This window comes from Vombatus ursinus, unplaced genomic scaffold, assembly GCF_900497805.2.
Source record: "Vombatus ursinus unplaced genomic scaffold, bare-nosed wombat genome assembly UNPS02014793.1, whole genome shotgun sequence".
NCBI lineage: Eukaryota > Metazoa > Chordata > Mammalia > Diprotodontia > Vombatidae > Vombatus > Vombatus ursinus.
The window spans coordinates 8,174,729-8,195,214 of NW_020954571.1; the positions used below are offsets into that span (position 1 = coordinate 8,174,729).

Consider the following 20,486-nt stretch of genomic DNA (forward strand, 5'->3'; position numbering starts at 1 on the left):
AATGAGTTAGCCACAATGTGTGTTCATAGAATTGCAAAGGGGAATCCCATTCCTCAGGTTTGCCAATGATGTTGATCACAGGAGATGTGCTTTGATAAACATTGGGGGTGATAATGATGGTTGGTGGGGGGAGTAGGGGAGCAATATTTAAAACATTTCTCTGTGGTTTTAAAGGAGGCTGGTTTGAGATAAGTCAGTGTATAAATAAACCTAGTTCTGAGAGAGTAGAGAAGACAATGATTCCAGCAACCACTCCTCCTCACTTCTAGAATCAGAGAACACAGAATGTTAGGAATGGAAGGGAACTTCAAGATAATCCAAATTCAGCCCCTTCATATGCTCACAGAGGGGAAATGACTAGCTCAAGGTCACACATGCTTACTCAAGCTCCCCTTTCCCCCTACAAAAACATCAAAACCGTATTTGCCTTTTGATTCGTTCCTTACTATGAGATGACCTACCCCACTCACTGCAATGCGTGTAACCAGACTGGAGAGACCAGAGCGGTTCCTGCCACAGGAAATGGCCCCCAGGCTATAATTACATCGCCTCATTATGGTGACATCACAAACCACCTGGGCTTTGCCGGAGGTTCATTGTGCTGTCACCAGGGCTGCTGAGACGAAACTCAGATGAAACTGTGGGAAATCCACAGTTAGCCTTAGCTGCATACATCCTTTTTTTCTCCAGGCTCCTGAAACTGAGTTAGACTCACCCGCCACCAATATTCATAATGTGGGCATGACTCTTAGATTAGAGCTGGAGACTTAAAAAAAAAAAAGTCTTCCACTCTCAGTAGGTTTTTAGGTTGAAAAGTGTGCCTTCAAAGACATAATCTGTCCCCAGCCATACTTTTCCTTCAGGGACACTATACTACTGTTGTACCAGTCTCAGTAACCAAAGGTTCTCTCCATCCTATTTTTATTCCCAGCTTAAAGAAGGCCCTCTTCTTGGTCCTGCGGATAGTGCACTGTTTGCCTTGAGACATCCTTTCCCATCCCAACACACAGCCCAACAGGACAGACCTGGCGAACCAGAGATGTTGTCACGTGTGCTCTCATTCCCCCCAACCCCTCATCCCGTTCCCTGTTAAAGATATTCTCAGGACCCGAGGATATAAGGTGTAAGAAACCCACAGCTCCGAAAAGAAACACTTCTCTCCTTCAGAGGGCAAGGGAGGTGGGAGAGAAGCCCACCACCCTCCTCCCCCCTGCCCCCCAATAAACAAACTACACTACCCAGAATTCCTAGGGTTGGTGAAAAGGAAATGTCGTTTTTTATCAGGAGAGGTTTAGCTCTATCAGCTGCAGCTCGAGAGAGGGAGAAAGAGAGGGAGAGGGAGAGGGAGAGGGAGAGGGAGAGGGAGAGGGAGAATTATAAGGGGGGTGGGAAGAGAGGTAGGGAGCCCGGAATGCAGCAATTGGGTTGGGGCTGGCTACAGAGGCGATCATAGGGAGAGCTGCCTATCCCGAGAGTCTGCAGGAACAGCTGGGCTGCGGGAGAATGCCAGGGCCAGACGGGCGCTGGGGGGATGAGTTTCTGCAAAGTTTGACCTGGTTGTCTTTCGGATGCGGCAGCAGAAACTGAGGCAGGCAAGGGGGCTTCCCTGAGCTGGAAGGCTGCGACAGTGGCCACGAAACTGACAGCACATACTTTACACAATGATTATAAAATAAACAAGGAGATTCGGGGGGTGGGGGGAAATCAAGCCAAATTAACACCTCCGCCGCTCCCAACAGAGCCCACCCCGAGAAGCATCTCTCAAGCTATAGAGGCAGGACTTCTCAAGCTTCGCTGCCCCACGTTTGTCTTGCAAGAGGAACCTGACCCTGCGGCCAGTGTCGGAGCCCAGCTTGGGAAGGGGGGTGGGGGCAAGTGGTTGTGGTGGCACGGGCGGGCAAATGCTGTGAACGAGGAGCAGTTCGCTAGCCCGCTGCAGGGGGAAGGGGCATCGGAAGGCAAAAAAGCCTCTGGGGTGCCAAAATTCGGAACCGGCTAGAGGGGGTAGGTGAGTTGGAGGCGATTCTTCGGAGGCTGTGTGTGCGCCCAAGTTCCCCCAATAGAGGTTAAGCCGGACGCAAACGGGCACACAAATAGGACAGTGAACCTGAGCCCGCAGGAGTTGGGGGGGGGGTTGAGTGGAGGGGGAGCCAAAGAGAATAAAGACCGAGCGTGGGGCAATCTATGCCGGGAGCCCTCTTCCTGCGCCCGGGTGGAGGCCGGCAGAGGAGATCCCCTACGGATGAACCGCGGACCGGGCTGCTGAAGACGAAGAGGAGGCGGAGGAAGGAGGAGCCGCCGGTGAAGGCTACATCTCAGCCTGCCAGCCAGCGAGCGCCAGGGCCGGCGAGGGGAAGTGACACGCTGCCGACTGCAGCAGTGTCAGCTTGAGCCGCGAGCGCCCTGGCCCCGGAGGAGGACCACCCGGGAGGGCTGAGGACCCTCGGGGCTCCCGGAGGCAGCGAACTGGACGGCAGCGCCCGCTCCCCCGCCCCCTCCCCAGGCCAGGTGGGTGTCAGCAAAGATGTCACGGTTGGAGATTATTCGCTAGTGTCTGAGAGCCCAAGGCTGATTTTGACTGGGTGGGGGTAGGGGTGGGGGTAGGGGAGGGGAGAGTGGAGGGGGGGGGGGGGGTGGGGGAACGAGGAAATGGCCCAGGGCTGCGGTTCCGGCTCAGCGAACGGGGAACCGGCGGAGCCGCCCACCCCCCCCCCCCCGACGCCCCCAAACACACATTGCCTACCTACGCTCCCTCCCCACCCCCACCCGAAAGTTCAGCCTAACTTCAAGAAAGGCCTTTAAGCCTTATCCCTCCCTTCATCTCAGCCAGGTCCTCGCACCAGCGAACAGGGGGACGAAGCGAGACACCCGAGTAGGACAGCGGCTGAGAGCCACGGGAGACGAGACGGGGAGAGTCAGATCACTGAGGGAGGAGGAGTGCTGTCTTGAGTCCACCAGCCCTAGGGGGGGAAGAGAGCGAGTTGAAAAGCGATCAACGTGGTGCAATGTAGGAAACTGTTAGATCCCCGCTCCGAAGATCGGAAATAGCTTTTTTTTTCTCTCGTGTGGCGGTGCTTTCTTTCACCCCCCTCTCCCACCCCTCCCTCTTCTGCTTAAAGTAAACCAGGGCCACCAAAGAGTGAAAGCCACTTGGGAACTACGGCTGCTCTTCTTCGGAGTTTATTTCTTGGGATATTTATTGCAGGCTTGGGAACAGCCCTAAGCCCATCTTTGGGCTTCGGAAGCCTCAAATCATCGCTAAACTGGAGGTGTCTTGTTTTTCTTTCCTGATCTAACAGAAACTGCTATTTAATTTATTACTGTCACTGTGTGTGTGTGTGAGACAGAGAGCGCGTGTAAAGAGAAAAGGGGCAGGAAGTAGATTTTCTGCAGAAAGGGTGGCAGCAGCGTGGACGGTACATAGCCTTCCCTATTTATGTGTCTGTCAGCATTCTCCTTCGTCCAAAGAATCAAGGGAAAGTATCCAACCTGTGTTTCCCGGTGAGTGAAGCACAAGTAAGGACTGGAGATATCAAAGCATCATGATTATTTATTAAACTTCAAACTTAAAAAAAAAACCCAAAGAATATCTGAGATTTCACCCACTGTTCAAGGAAGAAGAGAGGCCCCACTGCTCCTGAAATGTAGCAAAATCCTTATTTATGAACGGGCTAAAGACACTGATATGAAAAGGCCCCTCTACTCGAATTTTCTATCCTATGGATATCAGTCTTGAGATTTCAAAATAGGAAGATCTGTATTGGATCTAGCAGCAACTATCATTTCAATGCCTAGTCTTCCCTGGGACTGTTGGCATTTCCTAGAAATTATACTGGTACTGTATGCCATGGGCTGTATTCAGAGCATCAGCAGCAAATCCAAAATTTTCCGAGAAAGTATTTCGGTGATTGATGTGAAAGCCTCTATTGACCCCATCCCCACCAGCATCGATGAGTCGTCCAGCGTGGTTCTCCGCTACCGGACACCACACTTCCGAGCCTCGGCCCAGGTGGTCGTTCCGCCTATACCTAAAAAGGAGACCTGGATTGTTGGCTGGATTCAAGCGTGCAGCCACATGGAGTTTTACAACCACTATGGGGAGCAAGGCATGTGAGTACTTCTGAACACTTAAGTTCTCAGGGCTTCTGGGTGGGTACCCTAGAGGTGAGGGTGGGGGATTAAGCTGGAAGGAACATTTAGGAGATCAGGCTTTAGAATCTGGCCTACTAGGTGACCTATCTATCCTGTGGCTTAGGTAGCCTGGGGGAGGGGGGGGGGGGGGAGAGAAACTGGGTTTCATCTCCTTATGTAAGGGGCAGAGAGTATCCAATATGTTCTAGAAGGCTGTTGTCTCATCAGGGAAGCTTGGTGACCTTTAAAGATCCTAAAACTCAAATGAGAATTGCCAGAGCCTCAGGAATGGCTTGACCTGTGAATTCCAGATTTTTATCCTTTTCGGGCTTGGGCTTTACCTCAGCTTTAGGCGCTTTCATTGTCCAATAGCTCGCTTTCCCGTCCTTCCCTAGCAAGATGCTGAGAAAGCAAAAGAACATTCTGACCAGTACCACCCGGGCACTGCAAACAAGCTGCCTTGCTGCAGAGGTGCTAGTGCCGGGTCAGAGGTAACACAAGTTGGACAAGTGGGCATTAAGGGGTCCCACCTCCAAAAGATAAGGGGAGGAATCCATTCTCTGTAGCAGAGAAAGAAATGAATGCGGTCACTTTGGGGGGATTACTGGATCTAGCTCAGCCCTTTTCAAATGTTTATCTACTTGGCCAGATACGTCTTGACTTTCTATTGTGTTTAAATCTCCATTGGTGTCTAGGGAAATGCAGTCCACTCAAGAAGTCCAATCCCTAATAAGCGGCCTTGGTTTACTTACCCCTTTTGCTTTTTACAAGTGGTATTTAGGAACTCAGTTTCTACAGAATTTATAGCTTTCCTGCCTGGAGAAGGAAGGCCACTTTAACCTGAGAACACACCCTCGGTGCCAGAAAGGCTCAAGTTGATTCAGAGTTTAGAACACCAGCTGGCTCTTAAGGAGCCCCAGAGCTCATTACGGGAGCCTACTGGCTTTCTGGTACCCACTCTAATTTCAGAAATTTTGTGCTGCTAGAATTTCTCCTGCTAGGCGTAAGGAGAGAGCAGAGTCTAGGGGCTCAGGCCTAAGCCTTCCTTTCTGGGTATATTGGCAGAACTAGGCAATGTGGATCCTGGAGCTGAGTAAAGCTGTCTTCCTTCTGGTCTGTGTTTCCCAAAGAGAAAGTTTTCCCCGACCCTTGGGGAAGATCCAAACGGTCCCGACAGAAGGAATGGAGGGAGTGTGATATTGTGTGCTAGACTTAAGAAATGGGAGACACCTGGATTTGAATCTGTGGAACCTTTCATATATGCTTACTGTATATGGGCAAGTCACTTAACTCAAACTCCCCTGCCTTTGTTTTTCTCATCTGCATAATGAGGTCAACAATGTAGTGCCTACCTCACAAAGTTTTTTTTAAAGGTCAAATGACATAATTTAAGTAAAATGTTTTGTCAACCTTAAAGGGCTAACAAATGCCAGTTGCTTCTGTTACAATAAGGAGAGGGGTTCAACCTTTGACGGACAAGTCCCCGGGAATATAAATGTAATAGAATCACAGGATCTGAAAGCTAGAAGGAACCTCAGAGGCCATGTGATTGGTAGAAACTCACAACTATGTGGGCACCTCTACCCAGTCGCCTAAAATAACCTCCAAGTGTGGCAGCCTTTTGAGAGAGCCAGGCAGTCTCCAGAGGAAAAGAGCTATGGTTGTACAGGGGTGCTGAGGGGACTGACCCTGACAGACACACATAGAAGTTAGCCATTGTTCCAGGGGGCACTTTTGCTTCCCTTGTTACCTCCTTCCTATTTTGGAGCCCTTTTCCTAATGTGCAGAGATGGAAACCTAGAAAGAAAACAGGATTTCCCCCAAAGTTGGAACTTTTCATCAGTTTTAATGTACAATAGAAAAGCTGTAAATAAAGAAGGGTTAGTTAGGGAAGAGAGACTGGGAAAAACAAATCCTTTGCCATCTTCACCTAATGATTTTGAAGGTAAAAGAGAGCAGGAATTGATCGTGGTAAGACAAAGTGAAGAGATTACCTGAGTAAAGAAGGAATTTGTTGGGACTTAAAAGCAGTTTTCGAATCAAGGCTGAAATCTCAAAAACAATGATTAATTCACTTCAGGTTCTGTGGTCACCCTCTCCCCTCCCCACACCACCCTACCCCCATTCTAGGAAGGAAAGAATGAATTCTATAGAATTGTAGTCTTTGTGGAATTTTCCTATGAAAACTTAAGCCCAGAAGGATTTGTTGTTCTTTTTGAGGCCTCCTAGGCAATTGTCAATAAATGAAGGTTTTCCAAGGGGTTTAGGACCATTCTTCTCCTTCCTCAGGCCTAGAGGAATTCATTGGGATGCTAAAAGGAACCTCTGAATTCTGAAGGATACTGAAGTCTGGTGGGAAAGTGTTGGGAAGACTATTTGTAGGGTGGCTTGGTTTTCAGTAAGATGTATGACACTACAAAGTAGTCTGTTATAATGGAAAAGTTCCTAGACCAGTCAGGAGATCAGACTTCTAATTCTGACTGCTAGCCTAGGATACTTTGGGCTAGCTAGTTACTCTATTTCTGGGCCTCAGTTTCCTCCTTTCTAAAAACAAAAGATTGGACTAAATGATTGCTAAGGTTCTTTTTAGATTTCAAATGAGATGATTCTGAATTAAATCGAAGTGTGGCATGAGGTTGGAGTCAGCACTCGGCAGTCAAAAGCTATGAATTAAAGTCTTGCCTGAGCTGGGGCAGACACCTTAAGTCCCTAAATTCACTTTCCAGGTTTAGGAGTAGTGGGACTATTATTGTCAGAGAGGATGTAGTGAGTTGAGGGTGGGTGTGTCCCTAACTGTTGTGAAAGCCCTTTGGAAGGCTTGGTTCAAAGGACAGTATTATGAGCATGGAAATTGCTGATACTCCCTTAACTTCCTCCCTAGCAGGGCTGGCTCACTCTTCCACACTGAGCCCATTGCAGTGAGTTTTAGGTTTTAATGTTTTTTTCTATCCTCTTCCCCCATCTTCCCCAGATATTTTCCTTCTTTCCCAGTCCACTCTCCTTACACTGACTTTCAAAGCTGGCCCTAGTACAAAACCATCGTGCTTTTCATAGTGCTCGACGTCTGTCATCCAGAACATCTGACTCTCTTTGGGTCTGGGTTTCCCTTTTCCTCTGATTGGGGGTGGGGAGCAGCCATGTGGATAGGAGAACAGAGGAGAACCTGAGACCCTTTGGAAGGCACACAATTCTGTTAGGTGGATAATCAAATCTGGCCTCAGACACTTACTAGCAGTGTGACCATGGGCGAGTCACTTAACCCTATATGCCTCAGTTTCCTCATCTTTAAAATGAGTTGGAGAAATAAATGGCAAACCGCTTCAGTGTCTTTGCCAAGAAAACCCCAAATGGGGCCATGGAGAGTCGGACACTACTGAAAAAATGACTGAACAAATAAATAGCTTACACTTACACGTGTGTATATGTACATGCTAGGAATGTGTTCAAGTCTGTTCCAGGTGAGTTGACTCCCCTTCATGTGGGGATATCAAGTGAGATCATGTGTTTAAAATGTTTTGCAAATGTGCATGTATTAGGACAACTTACATATATTTATGTATGTGCATATGTATGTATATATTTGTATTACACAATGCACCTACAGATTGCGCACATTTGTACACATATTTATACACATGTGCATATCTGTACAATATATGAGTGCAACATACATTCGCATATGCATTAATGTATGCACATATTTACATGTATAAATATTTATACACATGTGTGTGTACACATTTTTAGAAATTTATATACGCTGTATGTACATATTTGTAGAAATAGTAATAATAATAATAATAACAACAATATTTATACAGTGCTTATTACTATATGCCAGGCCCTGTGCTAAGCACTTTACAATTATTATCTTATTTGATCCTTGCAACAACCCTGGGACTATTATTATCTCCATTTTACAGATGAGGAAACTTGAGGCAACTCGAGGTTAAGTGACTGTGCCCTAGTCACACAGCTAGTAAGTGTCTGAAGCTGGATTTGTGCATGTGTGTTTATGTATATATATATATATATATATATATATATATGTATATATATATTATACACACATATAAACATAATCGTGTATATGTGTGTATGTAAATATGCAGATATGCATATAGACACTATTGATCTATGTGTGTCTATAGGTACATAATGCAATTCTATCCCACTGCACACACATTCACAAAGCATTTTACATATGTTATTTCATTTGATATCTCCATGTAAAGAGGAGGCAGCTTATTTGGAATAGATCTGAACACTTCCTAAGATCCTAAGATTTAGAGCTGGCAAAGACCTTAGAAGCTGTCTGAGTCCTTGATTTTACAGATAAGCAAACTGAGACCCACTGAGGTTCAGTGATTGTATGGTGAGTAGCAGAGTAAAGATTGGAAGTCAAATCTTCTTGGTTCAAGGTCCCATGTTCTCCAGCTAGTCAGATTGTGAAACTGACTGGAAATCTAGTCGAGATGAACCAGTTTAGTAAACGTTTTATAAAGATGCAAATAAACAGTGCATCTTGGGAAAATTAAACTGCATTCAGTGAACTGAAATGATCAGGTTTTTTTATATTCTGGTGGGATATTTGGTCTTTGTAAGTGTTACCTTGTTAAAAATAACAATTCCATTGACCACTGCCATTCCCGGTACTTAAATAAGGCTACCCCTGTAGGAAATTAATCTCTGACTCAATATTTGTTGTTGTTCAGTCTGTCTGACTCTCCATGACCCCATTTTGGCTTTTTTTTTTTTTTTGACAAAGACACTGGAGTGGTTTGTTATTTCCTTCTCTAGCTCATTTTACAGATGAGGAAAACTGAGACAAACAGGGTTAAGTGATACACTTAAGAGTCACACAACTAGTAAATGTCTGAGGCTGGATTTGAATTCAGGAAGATGAGTCTTCCTGGCTTTAGGCCTAGAGCTTTATCTGCTGCACCACCTAGCTGTCCTGACTCAATATAAGCAAACATTTAACAGAAAGAAGAGATATACTGGGAGTCAGTAGAAGCCTGGGTTCTGGCTGATTCCCAAGCTCTGTCACTTTGCTGCTTGTGACCTTGGGCCAGTGTCCCCAGAGAGAGAGTTGGACTAATGATCACTTAGGTCCCCTCTCTGGCCTTCTCTCTTGTCATCTAGTTCTGACATTCTATGTCCTGAAACCCCTTCCAGTTCTGACATGGGATGTTCTAAGGTCCTTTCCAGTTCTGACGTGGGATGTTCTAAGTCCTTTCTAGTTCTGACATGGGATGTTCTAAGGCCCTTTCTAGTTTTGACATGGGATGTTCTAAGGTCCCTTCCAGATCTGATATGAGACATTCTAAAGTTTTTTCCACATCTGACAGTCCATGTTCTAGAACTCTATAATAAGTGTAATGATAATAACCGATAACAAATTAAATTTGTGGATAAGGAGATCTGTGAAATGGAGAGTACATCTCTTGATGCCAGATTAAATGGATGCAATAGAATTTTGGGTCCAACCCACATTACTTTAAAAGCTTGGAGCCCCCATCAACTGTTCATTTTCAAGACACCTGCCTCCACAACCCCAGCCTCCGCAATTCTTCACCCGCCACCTGTCATCTCCACAGAAAAGCCTTTTAAATGATAAGTCACAAGTTTTTCCCTGTGTGGGAGACATTGGCTGCTGCTAGCCCATTTCCCTAAGCCTTGGCTTGAGGTCACAGGCCTGGCAGGGAGGATTAGGGGAAGGAGGATGTTTTGGGCGGAGGTTCTTTAAATTGTCAGTCAAAGCAAAGAAGTATAACCTTGAGGAAATCTCTTACTCCCTCTCATCCCCACTTTCTTCATCTGTAAATTCTCTTTAAGGTTCCTTCTAGCTCTGACATTCCATGCTGTCAAAAAGGTGTGTTGTGCTTGTTTGTGTGCGTATATAGAGTGAAAGGAGAACTTTTGGCCAAAGGGAGGGTCAGGGAGGAGGCCAGAGATAGATACCCTGGGACTCGTCCTCTCCCATTGCTGTGATGACAGACTGAGGGTTGGTGATCTCCAGCTGTTCACCAGAAATGGCCAAGGGGAGGGAAGTTCCATATTGACTGTGAGGTCTCTTCCTGAAATGTGTGCCCGTGCAGAGAACAATTCAGGCTGAGACTTCCTCTCTAACAGAGGAAGGCAGGCCCCACTTTGCAAGGCCCCAGCTGTGGCAGAATGCGTATAGGAGGGAGCCCAGTTTCAAACCTTCTGGGTTTGAGGAAGTGCTGAGAAAATGTTGGAGACAGTAGGGCCCCATGAGAGAAATCCCAATAGGCCTGACCCCAGCCAGAATGTCAACAACCCATATCCTCTACTCCCAGCTGCAGAAGGTGGGGAATATAACTGGTTTTCACCTAGGAAAGGATATCGGCCCTGGGCCATATGTTTCAGACTCCAAAGGTCCAAGAATATGGGTTGAGACGAGGTTTGATAGGGAGAAAGAACTGAACAAAACTGAGCACAGAATAACTGAACACAGCTGTGCACAGAATAACTCAGGCTCAAACTTCTTCTTTGAGACATTTCTTTTTCCCAAAGAAATGCTTTTTCAGGTGAAACCAGGAAAAGTAGAATGAAAAGGGACTGACAGGGTCAGAATATCTAGGAAAGCACTTGGACTTCAGGATTTAGGTTTTGGGGTAATTCATGTATTTTGCATCTTTAGGGTTAATTGGGGAGTGAAGGCAGTACTTTAGAACTGGGTGGGACTTTAAGACCACATAGTTTAGTCTCCTCATTTTACTGATGTGGAGAATGAGGTACAGAGAAGTCAGGTGACTGGCCCATGGTCACCCAGCTAGGTAGTGGCACAGCTGGAATTAGAAGGTGCCTGGTCCAGGAAATGCTGCTCTCCTGGTAGGCTGCCTGGCCTGATTTAGGGAAGGTGTGCAGCCCTGTCTGGAAGGGAATTTGAACTGTTGTTTGAAGAAACTTTTAAATTTGTCCTTGGGTACAGAATAGAACCTCCAGCTGGGAGACTGTGCTAATTGTCAAGTGGAGTCAAGGCCCAGATGCTGTCTAGGGTTTACCTACCAGCTTTGATCCCAGGAGATAGGATAAAGAAAAAGGCAAGAGCTTAGATAACTCACACTTGGTGCGTCTCTTTGTAAAGTCTGCCCAAGGATCACAGGATCATAGGTTTTAGAGTTGAAAGGGAACTTTGAGGTCATCTCATCCAAGCCCCTCATTTTATAGTTGAGGAAACTAAGAATTTTAAGTGATTTACTCAAGGTCAGTGCCAGGATTTCAACTGGAGTCCTACAAGTCTAAATCCAATGCCCTTCCCACAGTGGGTAGACTCAATTCTATCAATCAGGATGGGCCTTAACCCTTTCCTGGGGTTGTAGGATTATAGCATGGAGCTGGAAGGATACTGCAGAAATCTCAAATCAACTCCGGATTTTTTTCTTTTTTTCGAGACAATTGGGGTTAAGCAACTTGGCCAAGGTCACACAGCTAGTGAGTATCATGTGTCTGAGGCCAGATTTGAATTCAGGTCCTCCTGACTCTAGGACCAGTGCTTTATCCACTGCACCATCTAGCTGTCCCCCAAATCAACTCCGAAAGGAAGGTTCCAAACTTTCCTTCTCAATGCAAGGGTCACTCACTAAGGGGTATGGGAGATAGCTTTGAGGAAAAGCATGGTGCTCTTTTGGTCATAAAATTAGGGGGTTACATAGCTTACCTTGGAGGTCCCTTTCAGTGCCAAAGATTCCCCGGTTCTCTTAATTCCCACAGTCTAGAGACACAAACAACCCTTAGAAGGGGCCAGTTCCCTAATATTGGTCAACTGAGAAGACCCTTAGCCTCTCTAGTAAATACCTGTCACCTATTCCTAGCTAGTCTTTAGGAAATGAGGTGGGGAAGGGGGTGGTAAATCACCATGGTGTTTGTACCACTGCCCGGCTCACATTATTGAGGCAGTGTGGTATAGTGGATAGAGGGCTAGACTTTGAGAGTTAAGAAGACTGGGTTCAAATTCTGCCTCAGACATATATAAGCTGTTATGACCCTGGATAAGTCACTTAACCTCTCTCAACCTCAGTTTCCTTCTTTGTAAAATCAGAAGGCTTCACTAGATGACCTCTAGGTTCCCTTCCAGATTTAGATCTATGTTCCCATGATCTCTCGTAGGAAAATAGGCTTTTGGTTACCTCATTATCTGTAACCCTCCTGAGTCATATGGCTTAGAGGCTTTTCCAGGGGTGCAGCTAAAAACATCCCAGGGGTGGGTTGTTTGGGTTGGAGCTGATGCTATTAGGTAGGAAATGAGCATTAGAGAAGTTCTGGGCCCTATGATCAGAAGTGGAAACTCAATTGGCAATACCCAATTGGGGCATACGTGTGCAAAAGTCTTTCTGAACTGCCTTTTCCTCAGGGTGCAATGCAAGGTGTCTGTGATTCTCATTCCTCTTCATGGAGCTTTCCTGGTTCAACCAAGGGTGTCAGATACGTTGAACCATAAGAAGGAGGGTTGAATTCAGTGCCCTCTAAGGTTACCTCTTCCAGCTCTAAAAGCTTATGCTGACGGGATGGAGAAAGGTCTCAAATGGAATTTGAGAGCTTAGGATCCCTGTGACCTTTGGTGACAATAGTAATAGTTCATATTATGATGGGAAAGAACTTGAGCACTTGTGTTTCTTCATGGACATCTTAAATCTGAGATGTGGGTTTCTTCCACTAGCATTTGCTCCATCTTCAAGGCTCCAAGGATTGGGAGGTGGGGGGGGGATCGTAAATGGGGTAGGAGAGGTTGGGGAAGCATCTTTTTTAGGCAGCTTCTGTTTGAGATCCATTGAAGTTCACCTAGGCTCTGCCCCCCAGGTAGAGGATAAAAGAGTTGTAAGATAAGGGAAATTAATGTTCTTTTTTGGCTTGTCTGGGTTGTAGTGGAAAGACTGAAAAGGGTTGGCTTTTCAGGATGGAAAGATGAAGGGCATGGGAGAAAGAGAGAGGATCAAAATCTATCCAGTCAGGAAGGACTTAAAGACACGAATATGGGGTTCACCAAATTCCAGAATCACAGAGCAAGGTGGGGGTGCCCCTTGAAGCTTCAAAGAGGTAGTTTAAGGACAGGCAAAAGCCATCCTACCACTGTAGGCAGGAGGCAGGAATCTTGGGAACCTATTACCTCAAAAGGTGATAGAGGCTACAAATATGAAAAGATTAAAAAGGTCTTTAAATAAATGCAGGAACGGACCCTTAGAGATCATGTGTCTCCAAGCCCCCCCCCCCCATTTTGCAGTGGAGGAAAATGAAAAAGATTAAATGACTTGTCCAAAGTCATTATAGGTAGTAGGCAGCAGGACTGGAATTCAAACTCAGATGTTCTGGTGCCAAATCTAAGGCTGTCCTCACTGCCCATGCTACCTCTCACCTCTAACTTCTAACCTCAGACACTGACATCACAGAAGGGCATCATACCCTCCTTCAAACAGTCCCTCAGGGCTCCCAACAGAGAAAATTCTCCGTTTGATGGGCCATGGGGCTGATGCAGGGTGACATTTCTGATGTTCTTAAAATATGACTCACTCTGGGAGAGTGGGCAAGGAGGGCTATTTCCCAAGTCATTTTGACAGTTGAATCCTAAATAATATTCTACAAGAGACACACTGCTTGCCTGGTAGCTGCAGCTCCTCTTTCCTGGGCTTTTATTGGGTGCTGGAATACTGCAACTGAATTTATCATATTTCCAGGTCGATGTGAAGGAAAACCCCAAAGACCCATGTTGGCAAAAGTAAATTTAAGGGGTCTGCTAAAGTTCTGTCTCAGTTTCCCAGCCCAACACCTTAGAAACAAGCTCCTCCTCCTCAGCTTTTTTGAAGTCACTCTGAGGTCAAAACCAGAAAAAAAACAAGTTATTTTTAAACTTTTCCTTCTGTTTATTTTCTTGTTGCTTTAAAATAAGGATTCTTCATCATTTTGAGTCTTGGACTTTTTTTGTCTGATGAAACCTATGGGCCCCTTCTCTCAGAGTATTATTTTTAAATGCATACGTTAAAATGTATAACATTACACAAGAAACCAATTGCATTGAAATGTAGTTATTAAAATGTTTACAAAAGAAGTTCAAGGGACCGCAGGTTAGAATCCCTTCATTTAAAATAAAAGGTAAATAGCACAGGAGGGGTCGGTGACGTTGTACAGGGTTGGTTGGTTGTTTTTGTTTTTTAAACAACCAACCAAAAAAAGTATTTTTGTAGGCTGTTATAATGCAAAATGGCTTACTTGAGATATGTAGCACAGACCCAGGAGGAAACCCTTGGGCTCAGGGCATGCGCCCATATTGAGGGAGGGGATTTGGATGACCTGGGAAACTGCTATAATTTCACCTGCTCCTGCTGCTGCTGCTGCTGCTGCTGCTGCTGCTGCTGCTGCTGAGGACTCATTGTTAGGTGGTAGCCGTGGTGTGCTTAGACAACAGTCCCCAGATGTTAGGGTGGGGGTTTTGCAAAAATGAGGTCAGGTTGGCCAGCTGCTTTCATGTCTGACATGCACAGGGGAGATACAGTGGCTTAAAATCTAGCCCAGCAAGGTCACTAATGAGATAGGCTTCTAGGAAGGCCTTTGAGTTATCAGGGAGCATTTGAATAAAAACAAGCAGTCTGGCAAAATGACTGCCCTGATTTTTCATGTTACCCTGGTTCCCATTTACTAACATCGAATTATGCTGGAATGACAAAAACTGAAAGAGGGAACATGTCTGAAGCTATGCTGATTCATACAAGAGGTTTGCAGGGAATTCTCCAGGTTGTTCCTTATCCTGAAGTTGAGCATTAGAGACCTGAATTTATGTCAGGAGGAGGTGTGATGTGGTGGAAAGTGAATTCAACTGGGAATCAGATGACCTGGGTCCTGATTCTGAATCTGCTACCACCCAGCTGTCTGATTTGGGCAAATCACTTCTCCTATCGGAGGCCTTTGTTTCCTCATCTGTAAAAACAGATGCTTTCGAGAATTCCCCTCCAGGGGTGTGCTGTAATTAGCTCTTACAGGCCCAAGAACTAATTGTCAAATTTTTAGTGGAAGCATTTACACCTCGGCAAATGCTACAAATCAGGGCTTGATTTATTGTTTTGCTGATTGTCTGGTCTTAAGAAAGTGATGGGGAAAAATATTAATAATGCAAGATTAAATTTAAAAGTTTGTCGTGCAGACATTTTCCCCCCTAGAAAGCTCATTGTTAAACATTAAACATTTACCGGCACATTCCTGATTCTGGCTCTTAATTACTTCTAGGATGGTGTCTTTGTAACCAGAGGCCCAAAAGCAGCTCTGACTCTGTTACAAAAGGTGCTCTACCCTAGAATCTTTGTATATGTGATATGACCAGTCATGCTAATGGAAGCCCAGGAGAGACTGGACCTGCCCTAATCAGCATTCTCAGCTCCTCCAGGGAAACTGACCCCTCTTGGCTCCATTCTGAAGGGCTCCCCAGCTGCTTGGTGCAGATCACAAGCTCAACTCGTGCTGAGACAAGAGAAACTTCTCTTTTTAGAGAGGGAACTGGGATAGCTAGCAGCAGTCGTGTGGGTTTGTCATACTATGAACCATGAAGTCAAAGCAATCTGAGATCTGGCATGGGGAGGCTACTGTGAAAGCTGGGCAGAATCATAGTTCTAACCAGGGCTTTAGGTAGGAGAGAAAACCAGAGGATATCATTCCTGTGAATGAAATTATAAATGAAAATCATTTATCAAGTACTTATTATGTGCCAAGCACGGGGTAGGGGGACAACAAATACAAAAGTGAGACAGGTCCTGCCCTCGAGTAACTTACATTCTCATAGGGAGACATAACATACAGAAGGGCATTGTGGCTGCCAAGGGGTGTTTTGGTACCGGAAGATACAAGGATGAGTGGAGCCATAGAGGAGCTGACTGACAAGCCCCTTTCAGAAACAATGGTAGTAGTATTGATTTGATATGCTTCCCTGTTTTGAAGGACATTAACTTAATTCCAGGGCAGCTAGGTGGGACTAGGAAGACTCATCTTCCTGAGTTCAAATCCAGCCTCAGACGCTTACTAGCTGTGTGACCCTGGGCAAGTCACTTAACCCTGTTTGCCTCAGTTTCCTCATCTGTAAAACGAGCTTGAGGAGGAAATGGAAAATTATTGCATTATCTTTTCCAAGAAAACCCCAAATGGGGTCATGAAGATTCAGGCATGACTGAAACAACTGAACAACAACTTAACAATAAACTTAATTCCAATGCTTTCTGAGTAGGGGAAAACCACTTTGGGGCATTTCATTTATGAGCCCTGGTTAGAACTATCATTAATCCCATCGAGTTCTGTCTTTTGCCTCCTCAGCATTTAGCACAGTACCTGGCACACTGTAGGCATTTAATAAATTTTATTGGCTATTGACTTGACGATGCTTTGTTGCCACACCTTCCCCTTTCACCTATGATCTAAGAATATAGATTTGGAGCTGGAAAGGGGATCTTATAAAATTGGATACAACTGCATCATTTTAAAGATGAACAAACTTTAGGGTAATATACTCACCCAAGATCATGCACAACCCCGGAGCAAAGTCAGGCAGGACCAGGAGCCCAGGTCTTCTGCTTCCAAATCCTGTCCTATGCCAGGATAACTTTCTTGGTGAGTGGGGAACAAAAAGCAGAGAGAGATGGGGAACCATTCCTGTTCCATTTGCCCTCTATTTCAGGCCCAGCCCGTATAGCACATTCCCACGGTGCTTACCCTCTCTCTGCAACATTATTTTCTAATCGTGGGGAGATTCTTCTCCCCCCAGCCTTTGATATGGGTCCATGTTAACTAACCCCAGCTTCTGGTTAGGGATGGGGGTGATTAAGTGATGGAACCAAGACAGTGGCTGAGACAATAACAGACCCCAGCAGCTTCGTGGATCTGCCATTTTGAAAATGACACACCATTAGCCTGATCTTGGGTCTGGTCCTGAGGAGGTGGGGAGGAGCAGAGAGGGAGGGGTTGAACGTCTAAATCTCAATGGGGAGAATAGAAATTCTCATGGATAGGAGCACAGTGGGGTGAAATCCTAAAAACAGTGAATTATTTGAGATGTAATTAAATGAAAATCCTCATTTCTAGGTCCAGCTGGGAGCTCCCAGACCTTCAGACAGGGAAGATCCAGGCCATCAGTGACTCAGATGGGGTGAACTACCCTTGGTACGGTAACACCACAGAGACCTGCACCATTGTGGGCCCCACCAAAAGAGACTCCAAGTTTATCATCAGCATGAATGACAATTTCTATCCCAGCGTCACATGGGCAGTGCCGGTCAGTGAGAGTAACGTGGCCAAACTGACCAGCATCTACCGAGATCAGAGCTTTACCACCTGGCTGGTGGCCACCAACACAGCAACCAATGACATGGTCATTCTTCAGACACTCCATTGGAGGATGCAACTGAACATCGAGGTGAATCCCAACAGGCCCTTGGGACAACGTGCCAAGCTCCGGGAGCCAACCGCCCAAGAGCAGCCCCAGATCCTGAGTAAGAATGAGCCAATACCACCCAGTGCCCTTGTCAAACCGAATGCCAATGATGCTCAAGTCCTCATGTGGAGGCCGAAGGATGGGCAGCCTCTTGTGGTGATACCTCCCAAGCACCGGTAAAGAGCAGGGGTCCTGGCACCTAATGGGAGGAGAACACACTCTGATCTGCTAGTTTAAGACAAACAAATAATAATAATAATGATCAAAACAAAGTCAAAATGCACTTTTTAGTCATTCAACAAAAATGCAACCATTCTACCTTCTCCAGTGGGACGGATTTCACTGTGCTAAAGTTCCAGGGAAGAACTCACCTGGGGTTTCCTCATCACCTGCTTTCTAAGGAGCAGGAGAAGGGCGGTGGGGAGAGGAGGAACAAAGCAAAAACACATAATCCCTTTTCATTTCCACTTTCAGCCTTTGGTTTCCCCCTCTCTCTTTTCCCTTCTCTGGTTATGATCTGAGTTTCAGTTACTCGCTCGAAACAGACTTGATCAAACAAAAAACTTTTGAGTTTTTCTTTTTCTTTTTTCCCTCTTCTCTCTGCGAGGTTCAGGGGGAGGGAGTGGGAGGGGAGTCCCCTCATCAATGAAACCCAAGATCTTGGAGCAATCCAACTGACCCTCATTTTACTGATGACCTATTTTTTTTCAATTGATAAAGATTTGCAACCTCCTCCCCCTACCCCAATCATGCGGCCTTATATAGATTTTGCTTTGCCAAAATTTTGCCTTAAGCTGTGCTGGGGGTGGGGAGTGGGGGGAAGGACGGACAGAAGAGCAGAATCTCTTTCCCACTGTATTTTAACAAGTGAATTAAGGGTGAAAGGAACACTACCTTCCATCTGTGGAGGAAGGAAAGGGAAGGTGACTCAAATCCATCTCTTCTTGGGATCCAAAGAGGAGGCAAAGAAAAAAGCCCAGACCTAACGCCAACTGCTTTTTATCCCCATTTTGGCTTTTAAGAGGTCCTTCTCATCCTCTCCTTCCCTCCTTCCCCCTGCCCTAAGCAAACTTCCCTTCCATCTTCGTCCCATGCAGAGGCTTTTGCCCCGCTGAATGGCAAGCTCTTACTCTGCTGTGGCCTCTCTGCTTTCTGTTCTCTTCTCTACAGCGTCAGCTCAGGGGAAGGCTTAAATGGTGGGGAGGAAGAAGTCAAGAGACCATGTGTGGAGGAAACCATCGTTCCAGACCACCAACTTGGTCTTCAGCTAGTTGAAAGGTGCCCACACCCTCTGAGCATCCACCGTGCCCATGCAGTCAGCTAATATCATGTAGACCCTAACGGGAGGGACTTCTCACTGCTGGTCTGTACCACTTCCAAATTTCTGGAACACCAGCTACCACCACCAATAATACACAATCGTTTTTATTTGTGAAATGCAAAAAAAAAAAAAAAAGATAGATTTCCCTCCATGCAGTTGAAAATTGTAGAGAGTGGGAAACAGAAGCATACTTCTCCCCCTCCTCCGTGCTCAGCCCCACAGTGTTTTCTGGAAATGAATTGTATGGGGCTACAGGCCTGTTCTGAGGATAAAATCTTCTTTTGGGTTCTCATAAAAAGCTCTCTAGGCAGGGACTTCTATAATCATCACATGTTATTAATCCCAACTCAGTTTGTAGGGGAGGGGGGAGGAAGAGGACGGCTACAAAATTTACTCTGGATCCTTTCCCTGTTAGGAAGTTTAGGGGAAACATTAGCTCAGAGACCCTGTATTTCCTCAATTCTAGGAAATGAACCAAAGATGGGGAGGGCAAGTAGACCTACCAGTGAATTTCAGAGTCACATGGAGGCCTGGCCTTGGCAGCTTATTCTGAGTATGTCGTGCCCAGTGGGCACTCAGGGAACCTGTCCCATACTTTCCTCTTTTCTATCTGGGATGCCCTGCGGTCCCAATCATAATTTAGGAGAATGACAGTCCTCCTACCCCTCTTCCTGAGTAAATGCCAATGCTTTGTAGCAAACATCATGCTTAGTTGTATAGACGCTCACAGAAACCACAGGGGAAGAGATGGTTCCCTATAGCTTTAAACTTATCCCACTTTGTTGTAGCATTTTATCGAGGCTGTGGTCCTTCCTGAGCACCCCCAAAATTTGTAGTTGTCACCCCAGAGCTCCCTCAGCTCCACAAATAATCATAAACCAGGGTGCTTAGTCGAGAATAGAATATCACTAGACATATCTGCTTGAGACGTGGCATCTGTAATAGTCTGAATTGAGATTTAAGAAGGTTGATAAATAATAATCCAAATCCCATGCTATAATATTCCATCACTTGTGTAGTATTACATTTATTCAGGGATATTTAACGCAAGATGGAGTCTCCCCCTCCAGCTCATATATTTGGGAAAAAAAGACTTGCAGCTATATATTAAAACAAATTAGTCTAGAAATGGTTTACTAGCTGTTTCTGGCTAGTACCAAGCTTGGGCATTCTCTTTGCTATGTCTTGATAACCTCCACTCCTCAGAAAACTTCTGTTCTCCTTCTGCATGTGCAGAGGAGCCAAAAAAGGATAATAATAACAATAATAATGAGAGCCGACAGGTGTTTTGCAGTTTGCAAAGTACTATCCATACAGTGTAGTATAATGGAAAGGACGCTGACTTCAGGAGTGAGGAGGATGTGGGTTCAAATCTCACTGTGATGTTTACTACCTATGTGATCTTGGGCAGGTCACAACCTCCATGGGTCTTAGTTTCTTCATTTGTAGAAGGAGGGTATTGGACTAAGATGGCCTCTGAGCTCCCTTCCAGCTCCACATCTAGAATCTCATTTGACCCTCAGAAGAACCCTTGGAGGCTGGTGGTCCAAGATGGCAGTAGCTCTGTTTTACAAATAAAGAAACAGGCACAGAGTGGCTTAGTGA

The 20,486-nt window shown here is 45.6% G+C and overlaps 1 protein-coding gene across 3 annotated transcripts; it reads left to right on the top strand.

Moving 5' to 3' along the window:
- The first annotated feature begins 1,403 nt into the window (after window positions 1-1,403).
- Window positions 1,404-19,016, top strand: FAM78A (family with sequence similarity 78 member A). 3 transcript variants are annotated; one of them, XM_027869446.1, is made up of 3 exons: window positions 1,404-2,508; window positions 2,827-4,110; window positions 17,212-19,016. In XM_027869446.1, the coding sequence occupies exons 2-3, from the start codon at window positions 3,788-3,790 to the stop codon at window positions 17,738-17,740; spliced, it is 852 nt and encodes a 283-aa protein (XP_027725247.1). In that variant the 5' UTR covers window positions 1,404-2,508; window positions 2,827-3,787; the 3' UTR covers window positions 17,741-19,016. The 3 variants fall into 3 exon arrangements, with proteins under 3 accessions (XP_027725247.1, XP_027725248.1, XP_027725246.1); XM_027869447.1 differs by having other exon boundaries at window positions 2,456-2,508; window positions 2,831-4,110; XM_027869445.1 differs by lacking the exon at window positions 1,404-2,508 and having other exon boundaries at window positions 2,762-4,110.
- The last annotated feature ends 1,470 nt before the right edge of the window (window positions 19,017-20,486 follow it).